This window comes from Glycine soja, chromosome 20 (genome assembly GCF_004193775.1).
Source record: "Glycine soja cultivar W05 chromosome 20, ASM419377v2, whole genome shotgun sequence".
Classification (NCBI taxonomy): domain Eukaryota; kingdom Viridiplantae; phylum Streptophyta; class Magnoliopsida; order Fabales; family Fabaceae; genus Glycine; species Glycine soja.
The window spans coordinates 22,095,625-22,111,346 of record NC_041021.1 but is presented as its reverse complement, the minus strand read 5'-3'; the positions used below and the strand labels follow the sequence as shown (position 1 = coordinate 22,111,346).

The 15,722-nt window shown below is 33.5% G+C and overlaps 1 protein-coding gene across 2 annotated transcripts; it reads left to right on the top strand.

Annotated features, from left to right (window-relative positions):
- Positions 1–13,135: 13,135 nt before the first annotated feature.
- On the top strand, positions 13,136–15,319 carry LOC114403313 (36.4 kDa proline-rich protein-like). Of its 2 annotated transcripts, none has more exons than XM_028366195.1 (2): positions 13,136–14,279; positions 14,941–15,319. In XM_028366195.1, the coding sequence occupies exon 1, from the start codon at positions 13,270–13,272 to the stop codon at positions 14,254–14,256; it is 987 nt and encodes a 328-aa protein (XP_028221996.1). In that variant the 5' UTR covers positions 13,136–13,269; the 3' UTR covers positions 14,257–14,279; positions 14,941–15,319. The 2 variants fall into 2 exon arrangements, with proteins under 2 accessions (XP_028221996.1, XP_028221995.1); XM_028366194.1 differs by having other exon boundaries at positions 13,139–14,295.
- The last annotated feature ends 403 nt before the right edge of the window (positions 15,320–15,722 follow it).

The window sequence follows — 15,722 nt, the reverse complement described above, 5'->3', positions numbered from 1 at the left end:
TGTATCACTCCATCTCTCAAGTGTATCACTCTTCCTTTTTCTATTCCTCGGTGATGCCTCACTATTGTCTCTCTCTTGTTCTCTCTTTTCTCTCCTTCTGATTTGGTCATCACACACTTCTCTGAGGGATAGAGGTTTATGAATAATTTTCTGGTCATGGTGCTGGAAAGAAATCTTGTTGGTGAAGCCATCATGCACTGCTTTGGTGTCCTCTTCAATGTTGGCCCTCACTAGTGCCATCTCCATCTCCTTGTCCTCAACAATCAAACTTCCCTGGGATAACCTCTGGAGTTTCTGTCGCATGGTTCTACTGTAGCTAGTTGGAACATACCTCTTTCACATAACCTTTCTCATCTCAGTCCATGTATCTATCTATCGCCCTTCTTCTCTCTTCATCTCTCTTTGATTTTTCTTCCACCAAACAAGGACATAGTCTGAGAATGTAGCTGCTGCTAACTTCACCTTCTGCTCTTCCGGATAATCATTGTAGGAGAATGCATGTTGAATCTTCATCTACCAGGTAAGGTAGGCGTCTGGGTCACTCTTGCCTTTAAAAGAGGATACATTGATTTTTACTCCCTCAATTTTGTCTTGCCCCTCTATTCGGTTCGATCCATCATTGACCCTTCTGTTGCCACCATAAGGTCTCCCAACATTTGGATTCATTTGGTGCTCTAGTCCTTCTATTCGCCTGTAGAGCTCTTCATTGTTACGTTTCAACAAACATTGCATTTGTGTAGTCATCGCGTCCAGTAATAAGCGTTGAAATCCGTCCTATTGATGATATACACCACCATTGTCACCAGCTCCTTCCATGATTAAGGAACAAAGAATTTTACAGTAATTTAAAAAAAAATTAGGACCTCACCACACTCTACTCACGTGTTTCTCTCTTTGATGGTAGTTCACTTGTGTTTGATGCTCTCAATATAGGCTTTTGTGTAATGTATTCCCTCTTGCCTTTTACCACTCGTGTTCACTCTTAAGTTCCTGGATGGACCAAATTAGTCACACAAGGTAATATAAAATAAAAGGAAAGACAATATAATTATCATAGATTGAGTAACAGATTTGATTTGGGATAACAAGTTGGACTTGATTTGGATAGCAGATTGGATTTGATTTGGATAAAAGATCAGATTTGATTTAGATAATATATTAGATTTGATTTGGATAACAGATTAGATTGGATTTGGATAACAAATTAGATTTAATTTGGATAATAGATATGATAACAAATAAGATAACAGATAGGATAATAAATAAGATAACAGATATGACAAGTAAACTTCAAATGCTCATAACTTTTGCTACGGTTGTTCGTTTGAGGCCCACTATATATCAAAACGCTCAGAATTCAGAGGAGAATCCATATAAGGGGATTTGGTACACGATTTTCTGCAAAAAAAAAGCCTCTAACTGCCTCAATTTCGTGTTCAAAGATCAAACACCCACTTTTTTTTCTTCTTTTCTTCTCTTTTTTCATAAATACTGCAACTTTTTTTTAAACTTGAAACAAAACTCAAACAGATTTTTTTTACACAAAGTCTGAAAGACACAAGAAACAAGAACAAGAACAAAAACGTGACAAGAAGAAGAACGAAACAAAGACACAAACAAGAACGCAAACAAGAAAACAAATAACAGAACAAGGACAAAACACGAACCTGGACAAATTACAAAAAAAAAAATAATAGGATAGGATAGAACCTGTATCAAGAGCTGAAGCTCTGATACCAGATGATGTGAACCTTACAGGGCGGAATGTTTGATACAGGCTACGAAGATTTGGATGACGCCACTTCCAGTGAAGGAAGATAAGTCAGGGTAGACGCCACAAGGATTACCTTGATAAGTCTGGGATTGGTTCAACAAGGAATCCAGAGAAAAACTCTCACCAAATTTTATCAAATGCCAAAAGTCCTTTTATTGAAAACAAAAACCAATACTTATAGTGTATCTGAACAAAAAGATATAAATAGAAATGGGTCTTCTAAACAGTTTGGGCCAAAATTACAATAAATAAAAATTATTAATAAAAATAGAACATATTTATTATGGTCCTTCAAATTAATCTGGGCCTTCAGCAACAATTAATAGTCTTGATAATGTCTCTGCCTCTGGGCCTTCATCCTTCTCCACTTGGGCCTTCATCCTTCTCCACTCGGGGGCTTTGTCCTTCTCCACTCGGGGGCTTTGTCCTTCTCCACTTGGGCCTTTAGCCTGTATTTGGTCAATTTCAGGATTCTCATCACCAGCCATCATGAAAATGTACCCAGATGTTGATTTATGAGAGTCAACACAACCAGCAAAGTCTGAGTTTGAATAACCAATCACATCTTGAATTTCTGTTTGTCTATACATAAGCATGTAATCTTTGGTCCCCTGAAGGTACCTCATCACTTGCTTAGTAGCTCTCCAGTGGCCAGTACCTGGATTACTCTGATATCTTCCTAACATTCCAATTCCAAAAGCAATGCCAGGCCTTGTGCATACTTGAGCATACATAAGGCTTCTAACAACTGAAGCATAAGGAATGTTTTTCATTTGTTCCCTCTCAAAGTCATTCTTTGGACATTGGTTCAAATTAAACCTATCACCCTTCACAATGGGAGCAACACTTGATGAACAATCTTTCATCCGAAATCTCTCTAGAATTTTGTTAATATAGGTTTCCTGCGATAGAGCCAAAATACCTCGAGGTCTGTCTCTATGAATCTTAATGTCGATGACATAAGATAAATCACCCATATCCTTTATGTCAAAATTCTTAGAGAGAAATTGTTTCACCTCATGTAGCAAACCCCGATCATTGATTGCAAGTAAAATATCATCTACATATAAAACAAGAGAACATATTTTACTCCCACTTACCTTGTCGTATATGCATTGATCCATGGGGTTTTCATCAAAACCAAGTGAAGAAATTATCCCATGAAACTTAAGGTACCACTGACGAGAGGTTTTTTTTAAACCATATATAGATTTATTAAGCTTGCAAACCAAATGCTCACCACTACTAGAGGAGAAGTGTAATGACCCACTTCATCGCTACGATATCACCACTCTAAACCGCAAGAAATTTCAAATTTTTTTAAATGAAAACTCCGTTAATTTGCTTATGAAAAATGAAAGTAATTTTTTTTATATACATTCACCAAGCAATGCACCATTACTTAAGTGAATATATATATATATATATATATATATATATATATATATATATATATATATAAGTATAGTAACCTAGTACACATCATTCACATAATGGAAAATAAATTTGTTCATATATATAATTAAATTTGTGATTCACATCTTCAAATCAACAAAAAGAATTACGGAACCATCTATGGAGGAGTTGATTAACAAAACACAACTCTCCCAAAATAATCTCAACGTCATCATGTCGGCTCGACGGCTCTATAAAAGAATCTCACTTCTCGTCCACTACTACTGTCATTCTGCTCCTACAAACAAAGCTTCGCGATCATCACAGGTACCAACCACACGGTACAAAAATTGTGAGGGGTGAGTTTTTTATAAAAGAAATTATTACAAAAATCAAATAACCACAATTAATAAGAAAACATTAACAAGTATCATAAGCTTGCACCAACATTCATTAGTCCAATACACACTCAACAAATAGTCATCATCCATCCATAATTCCAATCATTCATGCTCAATATGATGCATGCACCTGACATCAACTCTCATATGCAATGTGGTATCATCCCCAAGGAAATAGCCTAAGCGTGCCCACATGACACTTTCACTTAGGAAAACTAGGCAGTAAGTGTCGAGGTCACCTTGTCGTGCACAGGCAACTCCCCCACACGGTGATCAGCATGAGTCTTAAGGGAGTTTCAAACCGAGTGACATGCCCCCTAGTACAAGTATTTCTCCTCATGAGAAACTACAAGTACTTACTGACAAAGTTTATACTATTTTCATGTCATATGAAGTATGAGACATGGGCACCATCAAATGCACTGACCGTGAATAATTAAATATTCTAAGCCATCCCCTTCCAGAGATGCTTAAAACTCTTTAACCACTCTATTTCCCCCACCAGGGACATCCAACAAGGTCAATGCACCCCCCATGTACATACACAACATACATCAAAGTGTATTTTCAACATCATCAACATTTCATCTCATTATGCTCAACATCAAGATCATTTCATCTCAATGACATTATCAACAATAACAACATCATCTCATATTAACATAATCAACTCATATTGACATAATCATCAATAACAACATTATTTCATATCAATATCATCATAAGCATCAACCTCACCTCGTATCAATTAATGTCATCAATAGCAACATCAACAATAAGTCACATTCCACATATACATACATCTGTAGTTCATGCCTGAGATTCACACTTCCCAGGTCTTCAGACCACACAAGTCTAATAGTAATGTTATTAATCAATAAAAGATATATTGCATCCTATTAGTCAAAAAACATTATTTTCTTTGAAAACCAGCATGCAACAGGGACAAGCATATGTCCCCACAGTTAGGTTCCCTGACCCCAACTATGGCATTAAAAGTTGTAAACTATAATAAACTCCCCTCACCTATCGTGAGCTCTCCTTCAGTTTCTCTTTGCGTCGCTCAAAGGTCTCCCTCGTTCATGCTCGTCAATCCAAATGTAATGTTCTATGCCAAATTGAAGGAAATTTAATATAGATTTTTGAAACAAGGTTAATGAAAACATTCAGAATCAAATACCCTTATCAAAACAAAAAAGGTTGAGGGGTGTTTCGGATTCTACTAAAAGGAGACATCATTTTGAAATTCCGCTCGTGCCAATGTGATTGAGGTTCAGTGAAGGTCACGAAAATAACATCAATATTATAAAAAATAAATTTTACAATGTCTCATTTTCAAGGGTTTTTCAAAGGAAGTGTAAAAACACCCTATTACAGTACCCAACACACAAGAGACACTAAGAGGAACTCAAACTAACTAGGAGAAGGGCTTAGAAATCAAGATTACCTCAAAGAAGCTTTGAAATGGAGGATCAGGGGAATTTTCTCCACCGAATCCTTGAGGAGGATTCTGAGGATTCTGCTCCGATTAAGATGTTCCTCTTGGTGTAGGGTTTCGACGGCAAGCAACGGCGGCTCGTGGTGGCCACCGGTGGTCGTGGGTGGTGGAAAAGGAGGTGTTAGGGTTTGGGTGGCATTTTGGAGAAGAGGAGAGTGAAAAATCATATTTTTCACGCTGAGGAACGAATGTATAATCTGCAGATCTCGCTTATCTCTCTAAGCGGGAGCCCACTTTTCTCACGTAGCGCACAAATTCTCACTCAGCGCAACTTCCTCTGCACTATGGCTCGCTCACCAAGCCAATTCTCGCTCAGCGCAATTCCTTCTCGGGTTGGAATTGATCTTAGCGCGCCCTTCGCGCTTAGCGAGACATCCATTTTTTTTATTTTCAAAATCCCAACCGTCAGACTGTTCAGAAATGTCTTAGGAAGTTGAAAACAAAATTTGAAGACAATCCAACGGTTAACAAATCAAGGATCATAATTTTACTGGAATAGGTTTAGGTAAAATTTGAAATCTCATAATTTCAACTTATCTCAACAAAACCCCACATAACTCATCATCCACATAAAAAAATTCACACATGGCTAATTCAAGTCATACCTCCACTCATTCAAGTCAACCATATAGTCAAATAACACAATAAATACAATTAAACATCAATTTATAAATAGTAATATTTCAGGGTGTTACAAGAAGCCTTCAGGTTGTTTCATATAAACCTCCTCCTCTAAATCACCATTAAGAAAAGCTGTTTTCACATCCATTTGTTGTAACTCAAGGTCAAAATGAGCAACTAATGTCAAGATAATACAAAGAAAATATTTCTTAGATACTGGAGAAAAAGTCTTTGTGTAGTCAATTCCTTCTTTTTGAGTAAATCCCTTAGCAACAAGTCTTGCCTTGTATCTCTCAATGTTGCCTATTGAATCCCTTTTGGTCTTAATGACCCATTTACATCCAATGGTTTTTGTCCCATTAGGCAACTCTACAAGGTTCCAAACTTTGTTACTCTACATGGAGTTCATCTCATCCTTCATGGCATCATACCATAAATTTCACTTTTTTACAACTCATGGCTTGATCAAAAGTTTCAGGATCATTTTCAGCTCCAATATTATAGTCAGATTCTTGCAAATATATAATATAATCACTAGGAATAGTTGATTTTCTTACTCTAGTAGACCTCCTTAATGTTGCATCAACATTTTCTTGGGGATCATGTTGTTCAACTGGTTATTCATCATTTTCACAAATTTGATGATCAACTTGATCTACTAGATTATCAACAATAGTTTGTGGAATATCAATCATGTGTTGTTCATCATCCCTTTGAACTTGAGGGGTTTGAATTACAACCAATCTTTCACTTGATGTGGAAGGTTGAGACTCTATATAATCAATTTCAGAATCTAAGTCCCTCAATTGATCACTCCCACTAATCAAGTCATTTTCAAGAAACTTGGCATTTCTTGATTCCACAATCCTAGTAATATGATATGGACAATAAAACCTATAACTTTTAGACCTTTCGGCATATCCAATGAAATACCCACTAATAGTCCTCAGGTCAAGTTTCTTCTCTTGTGGGTTATATATTCTCACCTCAGATGGACAACCCCAAACGCGCATATATTTCAAACTCGGTTTCCAACCTTTAAACAACTCAAAAGGTGTCTTTGGAACAGCCTTGGTTGGAACATGATTTAATATATACACTGTCATCTTTAGTGCTTCAGCCTACAGGGATTTAGGAATATTGGAGTTGCTAAGCATACTCCGCACCATATCCAATAATGTTCGGTTCCTTCTTTCTCCCACACCATTCTGATTTGGAGAACCAGACATAGTGTATTGAGCAACAATCCCATGTTCTTGAAGAAACTTTGCAAAGGGACCATGTGCTTATCCATTCTCAGTATATCTATCATAATATTCTTCACCTCTATCAGATCTCATTATTTTTATTTGCTTGCCACATTGGTTCTCAACTTCAGCCTTAAAGACTTTGAAGGCATGCAATGCTTCGTATTTTTTATGAAGCAAATAAACATTCATATATCGTGAATAATCATCTATAAAGGTGATAAAATATTTCTGACCACGTGCATCCATATCTGGACAACAAATATCAATATGAATTATTTCTAATATGCTTAAACTCCTGTTAGCACCTTTCTTAGACATGTTGGTCTGCTTACCCTTAATGCAGTCCACACAAGTCTTAAAGTTAGCAAAATCTAGAGTATTAAGTACCCCATCTTTCACTAACCTTTTAATCCTCTTAATGGAGATATGTCCTAATCTTCGGTGTCATAACATAGAGGACTTCTCATTAATATTACACCTTTTAATACCAGTTTGAACATGCATTGAACTATAAGTGGCATAATTTTGTAAACCAAGAAGATAAAGATCATCATACAAGATACCATTCCCAACACATTCAGAATTATAAAATAACTCAAATGATGTGTCTTTGAAATTAAAGGAATATCCAAAGAGTACAAGTCTAGCAATAGAAATCAAGTTTCGAGAAAAACTTGGTACATAAAAGGTCCTTTCTAATTTTAAAATAAAACCACTACTTAAAGTTAAAATGCAAGTTCCAATGGCCTCCACATGTGAGCCTAGCTTATTGCTTGATAAAATGCTTTGCTCACTTCCCACTGGTTTCCTTAGGTTTTGCATACCCTATAAAGAATTTACAATATGAATAGTAGATTCAGAATCAATCCACTAGGTGTTAATATTAACACTAACCATATTAGATTCATAACTTACTAATGAGATTGATTTACCTTTCTTCTCAAGCCCTTTCTGGAATTCGGGGCAGTTCTTCTTCATGTGTCCCTTCTTCTTGCAGAAGAAACACTTTGCCACCTTCTTAATATCAGCTTGAGGTGGTATTTTACCATTCGCCTTCTGATTAGCTTGAGACTTAGTTGCTCTGTTCTTCCCATAAGCAGTTGTTAGCAATACACTCTCACTCATCTCCATTACAAGTATTTCTTCTTCCTGAACACACATGGTCATTAATTCATTGATAGACCATTTATCCTTATGTGTGTTGTAGGAAATCTTAAACGACCCATATTCATGCGGAAGGGTGTTCAAAATGAAGTGCACTAGGAAGGACTTAGACATATCAACCTCTAGTTTCTTAAGTTGAGCTGAAATATCTCGCATTTTCATTATGTACTCATGCACACCTTTCACACTGGTGAGCCGAAGAGAGGAGAACTTCACGATCAGGGTGCTTGCTAAAGTCTTATCTGAAGTGATGAACTGATCCTCAATGGCCTTAAGCAAGTCTCAGACCTTTTCATGTTGGTCAACAAAACCATGTATTCCAGCCAAAATTTTGGTCTTAATGAACATCACGCTGAGCTGGTTGGATCGCTCCCACCGGCCATATAGCGCAACATCAGTTGGGCTACTTTCATCAGTGATTGCAGGTGGTTCGTCTTTCCTTATAGCATAGTCTATGTTCATCCACCCCAATTGCAGAAGAATTCTCTCCTTCCATATCTTATAGTTATCTCCTTTGAGTTCAGGAACATCACATTGAATATTAGAAAAACTAATAGTTTGAGAAGTTGCAAAATTCAAAGGCTTATGTCAAAATTTGAGGCATACTAATCTTAATTGTATCTTTTACCAATGTAAACATACCATAAAATTGAATCTTGTGACATAAAAATTGTCTGTGGACTAAATTTTTAATTCAATAAGAAACAATTAAACCTTATGATAGAATAATCAAATTACATGCTCAAATTACATGTTCAAATTCATGCTTTACGGGTACAACATGAAAATAATTTAATTTCTATCACAAATATTTACTTTATGATAAAATCGACAAATTATACATATCTCATGATGCCTGTGAGTAAACCATGAAAAATAATATGTCATTTTATCCCAATTAATTATACAAATATAATAAAAATTCATGTGGGATAAAATTCATTATATAAGTACAATTAATTACAATATTATATTTAATTCCTTATATGATCTATAACCAACTTAATATATAATTTTAATCAAAATATAGATGTTGTGGCTAATCCATAATTAATCAAAATTATAAAGATCACTTAGACATAAAACTTAATTATATGAGAAATAAATCATATTATGCATTTCAAGATTAAGATATAATATAATTATGAATAAGATTCTCATATAATTTCATAATTGAAACATAATATTATGCATTTGATTTCATATATATATGCATAGAATAAAATTTTCCAGAATATATTCATGCATAAATTAAATCAGAATTCCATAAATTGTAAAGCAGAACCAAGATATAACATATGAAAAATAAATACATATAAAAAAACCTTTATTGATTTAGTGGTTTGCACGTACTATAGCGGCAAAAAAACATAAATCAAATTATACCTCCAATCATTGCCATGAAAGAGTTACCTTGTTTTGGTTCTTTCAAGCTCTCTCTTTCTCTCTCTAGATGTATTAGATGAATTGGAAGAGATAAGCTCAGCGACCAAATACATGTGCTATATATAAACATTCTACCATCAAGAATGCATTTAGTAGTCATTATAATTTATTATTGGTCATTACAACCCATTAGTGGCCATTACCACCTATCAGTAGTCATTCAATTTGGTTTCTCAATTCCAAAACTAATGAGTCTTTCAATTTTCAAAATGTTAAGACCAATATTATTACAGAACATATATATAAGTTGGAGGAATCTAGACCTTGAAGATTGACACATAACAAAATTAACAAAATGACACTAATAATATGTGAACGAATAAGTTCAAATTTTGTCACATAAAGTCAATGAAATTAAAGGAAAAATTATATTGAATAAGAGCTAGCTATATTAATTGAGATATTTTAAAGTTTGTAATAATACTTAAAAAAAAACGGTTTAATATTTAGAGGAGATTTTTTTTAAAAGTTTAATAAATTATGACCAAACCATTTAAAATAGAAATTTTAATAGTTTAAATTTTATGATGTATAACATTTTAGTTGATTTTTCATATATTGTTAGTGTAAGTATTTTTTTTATTACCAAATAATTAAAAATCATGTTAAAGACGACTTTTAAATCAATTATTGAAAATCAATAATATTATATAATACATAATAATGACACATTTTTTGGTACAGTGATCTTTTTTTTTGGTACGGGTGATGCGGCAATTAGTTTAGTTTCTAATTAAATTCATACTATTTTTTCTGAAAAAGTATTGAAACGACACAATGTATCACGTCGTTTGCATTTCTTTTTAGTTGAATTAAATACCACCGTGGAATATTGAAAGTTCTAGACATGATAGTTGAAGGTACGTGTTAACCCTGGCCGATACTATGATTAGGCTCAACGGGGCGAAATTAATTAATATTTCAAATTGAAATAAGGGAAAAAGTAGTATGTATTTTACTTTTTAGGAATGTATGAATTATTATAAATATTTTGATATTTAATTTTTATTTCTATGAATCAAATAAAAAAAAGGAAAAAATTACCCTACCCACAAGGAGAAAGTACTCTTAATTTTCACAAACCGTAGAAAGTAAAATAGATAATCATCTAACAAACCCTAATGTCAGAAAGTTTATTGCTATGAGATTATAGCAAAGAGTCACCTTATGCAGCGTTATCCTTACAGATTTTAAGAGATTATTTTTCGATTTAAACTAATCCTTACAGATTTTAAGAGATTATTTTTCGATTTAAACTAATGATAAGCCAAATACCAAAACTCCTTAAAAAAAAAAAAACAAACAAACACCAAATTGCAACTTTACAGTTGTCGGTGTGGCAGGGCTCACTCTCATTACGAACTAAATAGATAAAATATATAAAACATCTTACATGATTTTTTTATGAAATGAATAAAATATTATCTACCTTTTACGTCAAATTATTATTTACATTTAAAATAAAAATATATGAATCTTTAATTTAATATATTCAAGTTATATTATCGAAGTCTATAAAATAATAAGTTATATTTTTCCTAGGAGTGGCAAGCTCTTGTCGCGGTGAATATTAAAAGTTTCTTTAAATAAATGAATTTTGTTGAGAAATAAATTTCTAATTAAGTGATCATTTATTTTTAAAAAAATCATGTAAAAAAACTATTTTTGGAAGTCCATGTTTGGTAATTGTTTTATTTTTAAAAAATAATTATTTTGATTTTAAAATGTCTTTCACGAAGTTAAAAAAAATTGTTTAAACGTAAGTAATTCATAAATATATTATATAATGATATATTTTTATGTTATTAATTAGCAGCGAAAATGTGCAAACAAATAATTTTATAATGTTAAATTGTAACTTTTTCTATCAAAACATACACAACTGATTTGCCCTTTATACCGATTAACAGCCAAATGTTTTTTCCTTTATGGTTTAAATCTAAAATTGCTTACTAACTATCCAAATTTTTCACTATTAAACTGATTTTAGCGCCAAGTCTAAAGCAATTTTTTATTTATTAAATGTAAGTAGGGATATTTATGACGAATCTGACTTCTTTGAAATAAGTATATCACCTTAGAATGTAAAATAAGTATTTTTGTTGTTAATAAAAAAACTTACAAATGATATTATATGTGTATATACAAAATAAATAATTAAAATCTGAAGTTCAAAGTTTTGTGGAGGACAAAACTTGGTTGGTTGAAAAAACTCCATTAAAGAGGGTTAACTATAAATTCTCCAGTAAAAATTATTTATCAATAAAGCTTGTAAATACTACAAGTATATGACCTATACGGCTAGTAGATTTGTGTAAGGACACTATGTATTAATGTCATTTTATCGATAAATATTAATTATTAATTATTAATTTTTTATTAGTAGGGGATTGAAACACAATTTTTTTCTTTTTGTTCTTCCTTAACCATACAATTCACCTTTGGAGGGTTTTCATGACTTAAATATTTACATAATTATAACCATAACTAATTATTAACTAGATTATAAAGTATGTATTATAACTATAACCATAATTAATTTTATATAACTAGCTAGTTATAATTTGGCATAACATGATATAACTGGATATTATTTTCAAATTATGAATATATAAAAGGTTATGAATAAACTAATTATATAACCAATCATATCTAAAATCAATTACATAACGGATTATAAATGAATAAAAAAAATTTAAAATAATTATTTCTATAAAACTTGTTATAATTTTATAACTATAAGTAATTTTTAAATAAAAATAAGTTATTTAAAATAACCATAACTATAAAATTAAAATTGGTTATAGTTTTATAATTACTTTTGTACAACTAGTTATATAAAACTAATTATAGATATAGTTATAGTTATTTTGTTAAAACTAATTTTTTTAGCCGTTATACCCACTTTACATCTCATCTCATCAGGTATCAATTTTAGGGTGATAAAAAAATAATAATATGTTAAACATAAGTTGATTTTTCTACTTTTAATTAATTAAAATTACTTCCTTTATCCTTATTCACTTTACATAAATCCAATCCTTTATAAGAAAAACTAGGACTTGGCTTAAAATTTTGACAAACATCTATTTAAACTTAAAATTTATCTAATTTAGACACAAATTAGAGATTATAATGGATTTTAAACACCAATGGTAAGGTACGTAAGGGAATATACAAGAAACCCACTAATTCTAATTAAAGCATGTTTAGATCAGCTTTACGAATTAGGATTGCCATCTTCTTCACGGGCTGAATAACCCCACTTCCACTTGTCACTACATGTTAAAAATGTCCTCTCGCATAGCATTGCTTTTTTCTTGATTCCCCTTGTACTTGAAAAATTGAAATCGCAGTTTTGGACATAACAACTTGGCCCACTTTAATTTCGTATTTTCTTTTGTCACTGTGATCAACTTTGTCCGTGAATCCAAGCTAAAGGAAAGGAGCTCACTCACTCTGGCACAGCGTGGGCCCCGCCTATATATCCTGAACGATTTTTCGGTCCTTCAAGTCAATGATTCATCGCCCAAAAAATGAATAATTTAATTCCAATTGTTAGCAGTGAGATTTAGATTGATTGATTGCCACAACTCTTGTCCGTGATCATCAAGATTCACGAGAAAGAGAAAACCTAGGGTTTGATCATGATATAAAGGCCCCCTCATTGTTTCTTCACTCAAACATATATTCCACTTTCGCTAGTTTAGCTACCTACCCATGGGAAAGATTGCCCTAGCCAATGTCCTCTTGGTCCTTCTCTTGAACTTGAGCACTTTGCTCAATGTTCTTGCTTGTCCCTATTGCCCTTACCCATCTCCCAAGCCTCCTCCAAAAAAGCCTCCCATTGTGAAACCACCAGTTCACAAACAACCAAAACCATGTCCACCACCCAAGTCATCTCCAAAACCACCCCATGTACACCCACCCTATGTCCCAAAACCTCCTCACTACCCTAAACCACCAGTTCATCCACATCCACCCCATGTCCCAAAACCTCACCCTAAGCCTCCACTGCATCCACATCCACCTTATGTCCCAAAACCACCAGTTGTTAAACCACCCTATGTCCCGAAGCCACCAGTTGTGAACCCTCCCTATGTCCCAAAACCACCAGTTGTGCCAGTTACACCACCATATGTTCCAAAACCACCAATTGTGAACCCTCCTTATGTCCCAAAACCACCTGTTGTCCCAGTTAGACCACCATATATCCCAAAACCACCAGTTGTGCCAGTTACACCACCTTATGTGCCAAAACCACCCATTGTTTATCCACCTGTAGTACCAACACCACCAATTGTGACACCACCTATTGTGTATCCACCTGTAGTCCCTGTGCCACCATTACCACCCATTGTGACTCCACCAAACCCTCCAAGTGAAACACCATGTCCACCACCACCACCACCACCAGTGGTGCCATATCCACCACCAGCACAACCAACATGCCCCATTGACAGCCTAAAACTGGGGGCATGTGTGGATGTGCTCGGTGGCCTCATACACATTGGCATAGGCAGCAGTGCCAAGCAGACATGTTGTCCAGTGCTTGCAGGGCTTGTGGACTTGGATGCTGCAGTGTGTCTCTGCACAACCATTAGGGCTAAGATTCTCAACATCAACATCATCATCCCTATTGCTCTTCAGCTTCTCATTGACTGTGGCAAGACCCCACCTGATGGATTCAAGTGTGCAGATAGTTAGTTAATATATATTTAATCACTAAGGTCCCCAAGGACCAAGGTTGTGTTTTTCAACCCTCCCTTTCTTTTTTTTTTCTTTTTTTTATTAACTAAATTTTCACATCAACTTTATATATGTCTTGTTTTTTTCGTCATGTCATTATTCATCATGTTCCATTTTTTCTTCCTTGTTCAAAGTATACTTATATATATAAAATGAACCTTCAACTTACTTTTGCTTACCCTTACCTTCAAGAAAATAAAATATCGTAAATAAGGGGGAATAGTAGGACTTTTGAAAAATATTGTTAGAAAATGGACTTTGAAAACAAATTAACCACCCTATATTGGGGGCGTATGTATTAGAAAGAAAATATTTTCAATAAATAAAGTCATATGCTTTCAAGAAAATAAAAGTACTACGACTATGATCAACATTTTCTAAGTGTGTCAGTATATAAACACCATGCCAGCTCCAGATTTTGAACGTTGCTTAAAGAAACATTTAACGATTTTTTGTGTTTTTATATGATATTTATTTAGTTAGAACTGGATTCTTCTTTGAAAATATGCTTCTTTTCTTGGGGGCAAGAAAATTAGGGTTTTATTCTTTTTTCTTAATTTTCCTTGAAAGATTAAAATCTATGTGTTATGTATGAAATAATAGTATTCTCTAACAGCAGTTTCTTTTGCCTAATGTTCGCAGGAATTGCATAACTCATGCATGAATAAAAACAAGTTGAGAAGATCGATGTAGTGAAGGAATTCTCTTTCGTTTCTCTTTCATCAAGTTGTTGCTGTATACCAAAGGCCAAGGACAACATAATTGTACTAAGAGGGACAATCTTGGTTTACTTGTTCAGACTGGATAATTTTCTGACATGCCTTGTATACAAAGTCATGCAATATTGCCATGGCATTTATTTAATTATTTTCTCTGTTTTTCTTTGTCTATTTCATGTGGTTCTGTGTGCATGTCAGCCTGTGTAAGCTCACCCGTGAGTACGCTGGGAAATGTACAAGTTAGTGAAGTTTTAGATTTTTCTTAGAAATGGATAATTTGTTACGCGTTTTCTCTTTTATTATACATTGCCTTTGTAAAAAAATTCCTTGTGGAGGAGATTGGAAATTGGAATCCCCACAACCTCACGCTCTTTAATTTTTCTTAAAAGAAAATTGCATTATAAGGTACTATAAATAAAGAGTTCTGTACGTTAATCATATACCCTAATCTGGGATGTACGTGAAGAGAAGAGAGTTAGACATATACCTTGTTTTGGTCTGTATGTAAGAAGAAGAAAAAAAGTAAACCTGTAATAAATAAGTCATAGTAGTATAATAAAAAGTAAAAAAATATATAGAAAAAAGTAGAATAGATAGGTGATAGTAGAGAAAGTTAAAGTTTATAATAATTATTTAGACTATTTTTCATAAAGTTTGTTGAAAATTTAACTAAAAGCTGAAAAATTAGCTCATAGTTAAAGACTA

Coding starts and splice junctions, on each gene's coding strand:
- LOC114403313 (XM_028366195.1), top strand. CDS start 13,270: ATGGGAAAGATTGCCCTAGCCAATGTCCTCTTGGTCCTTCTCTTGAAC.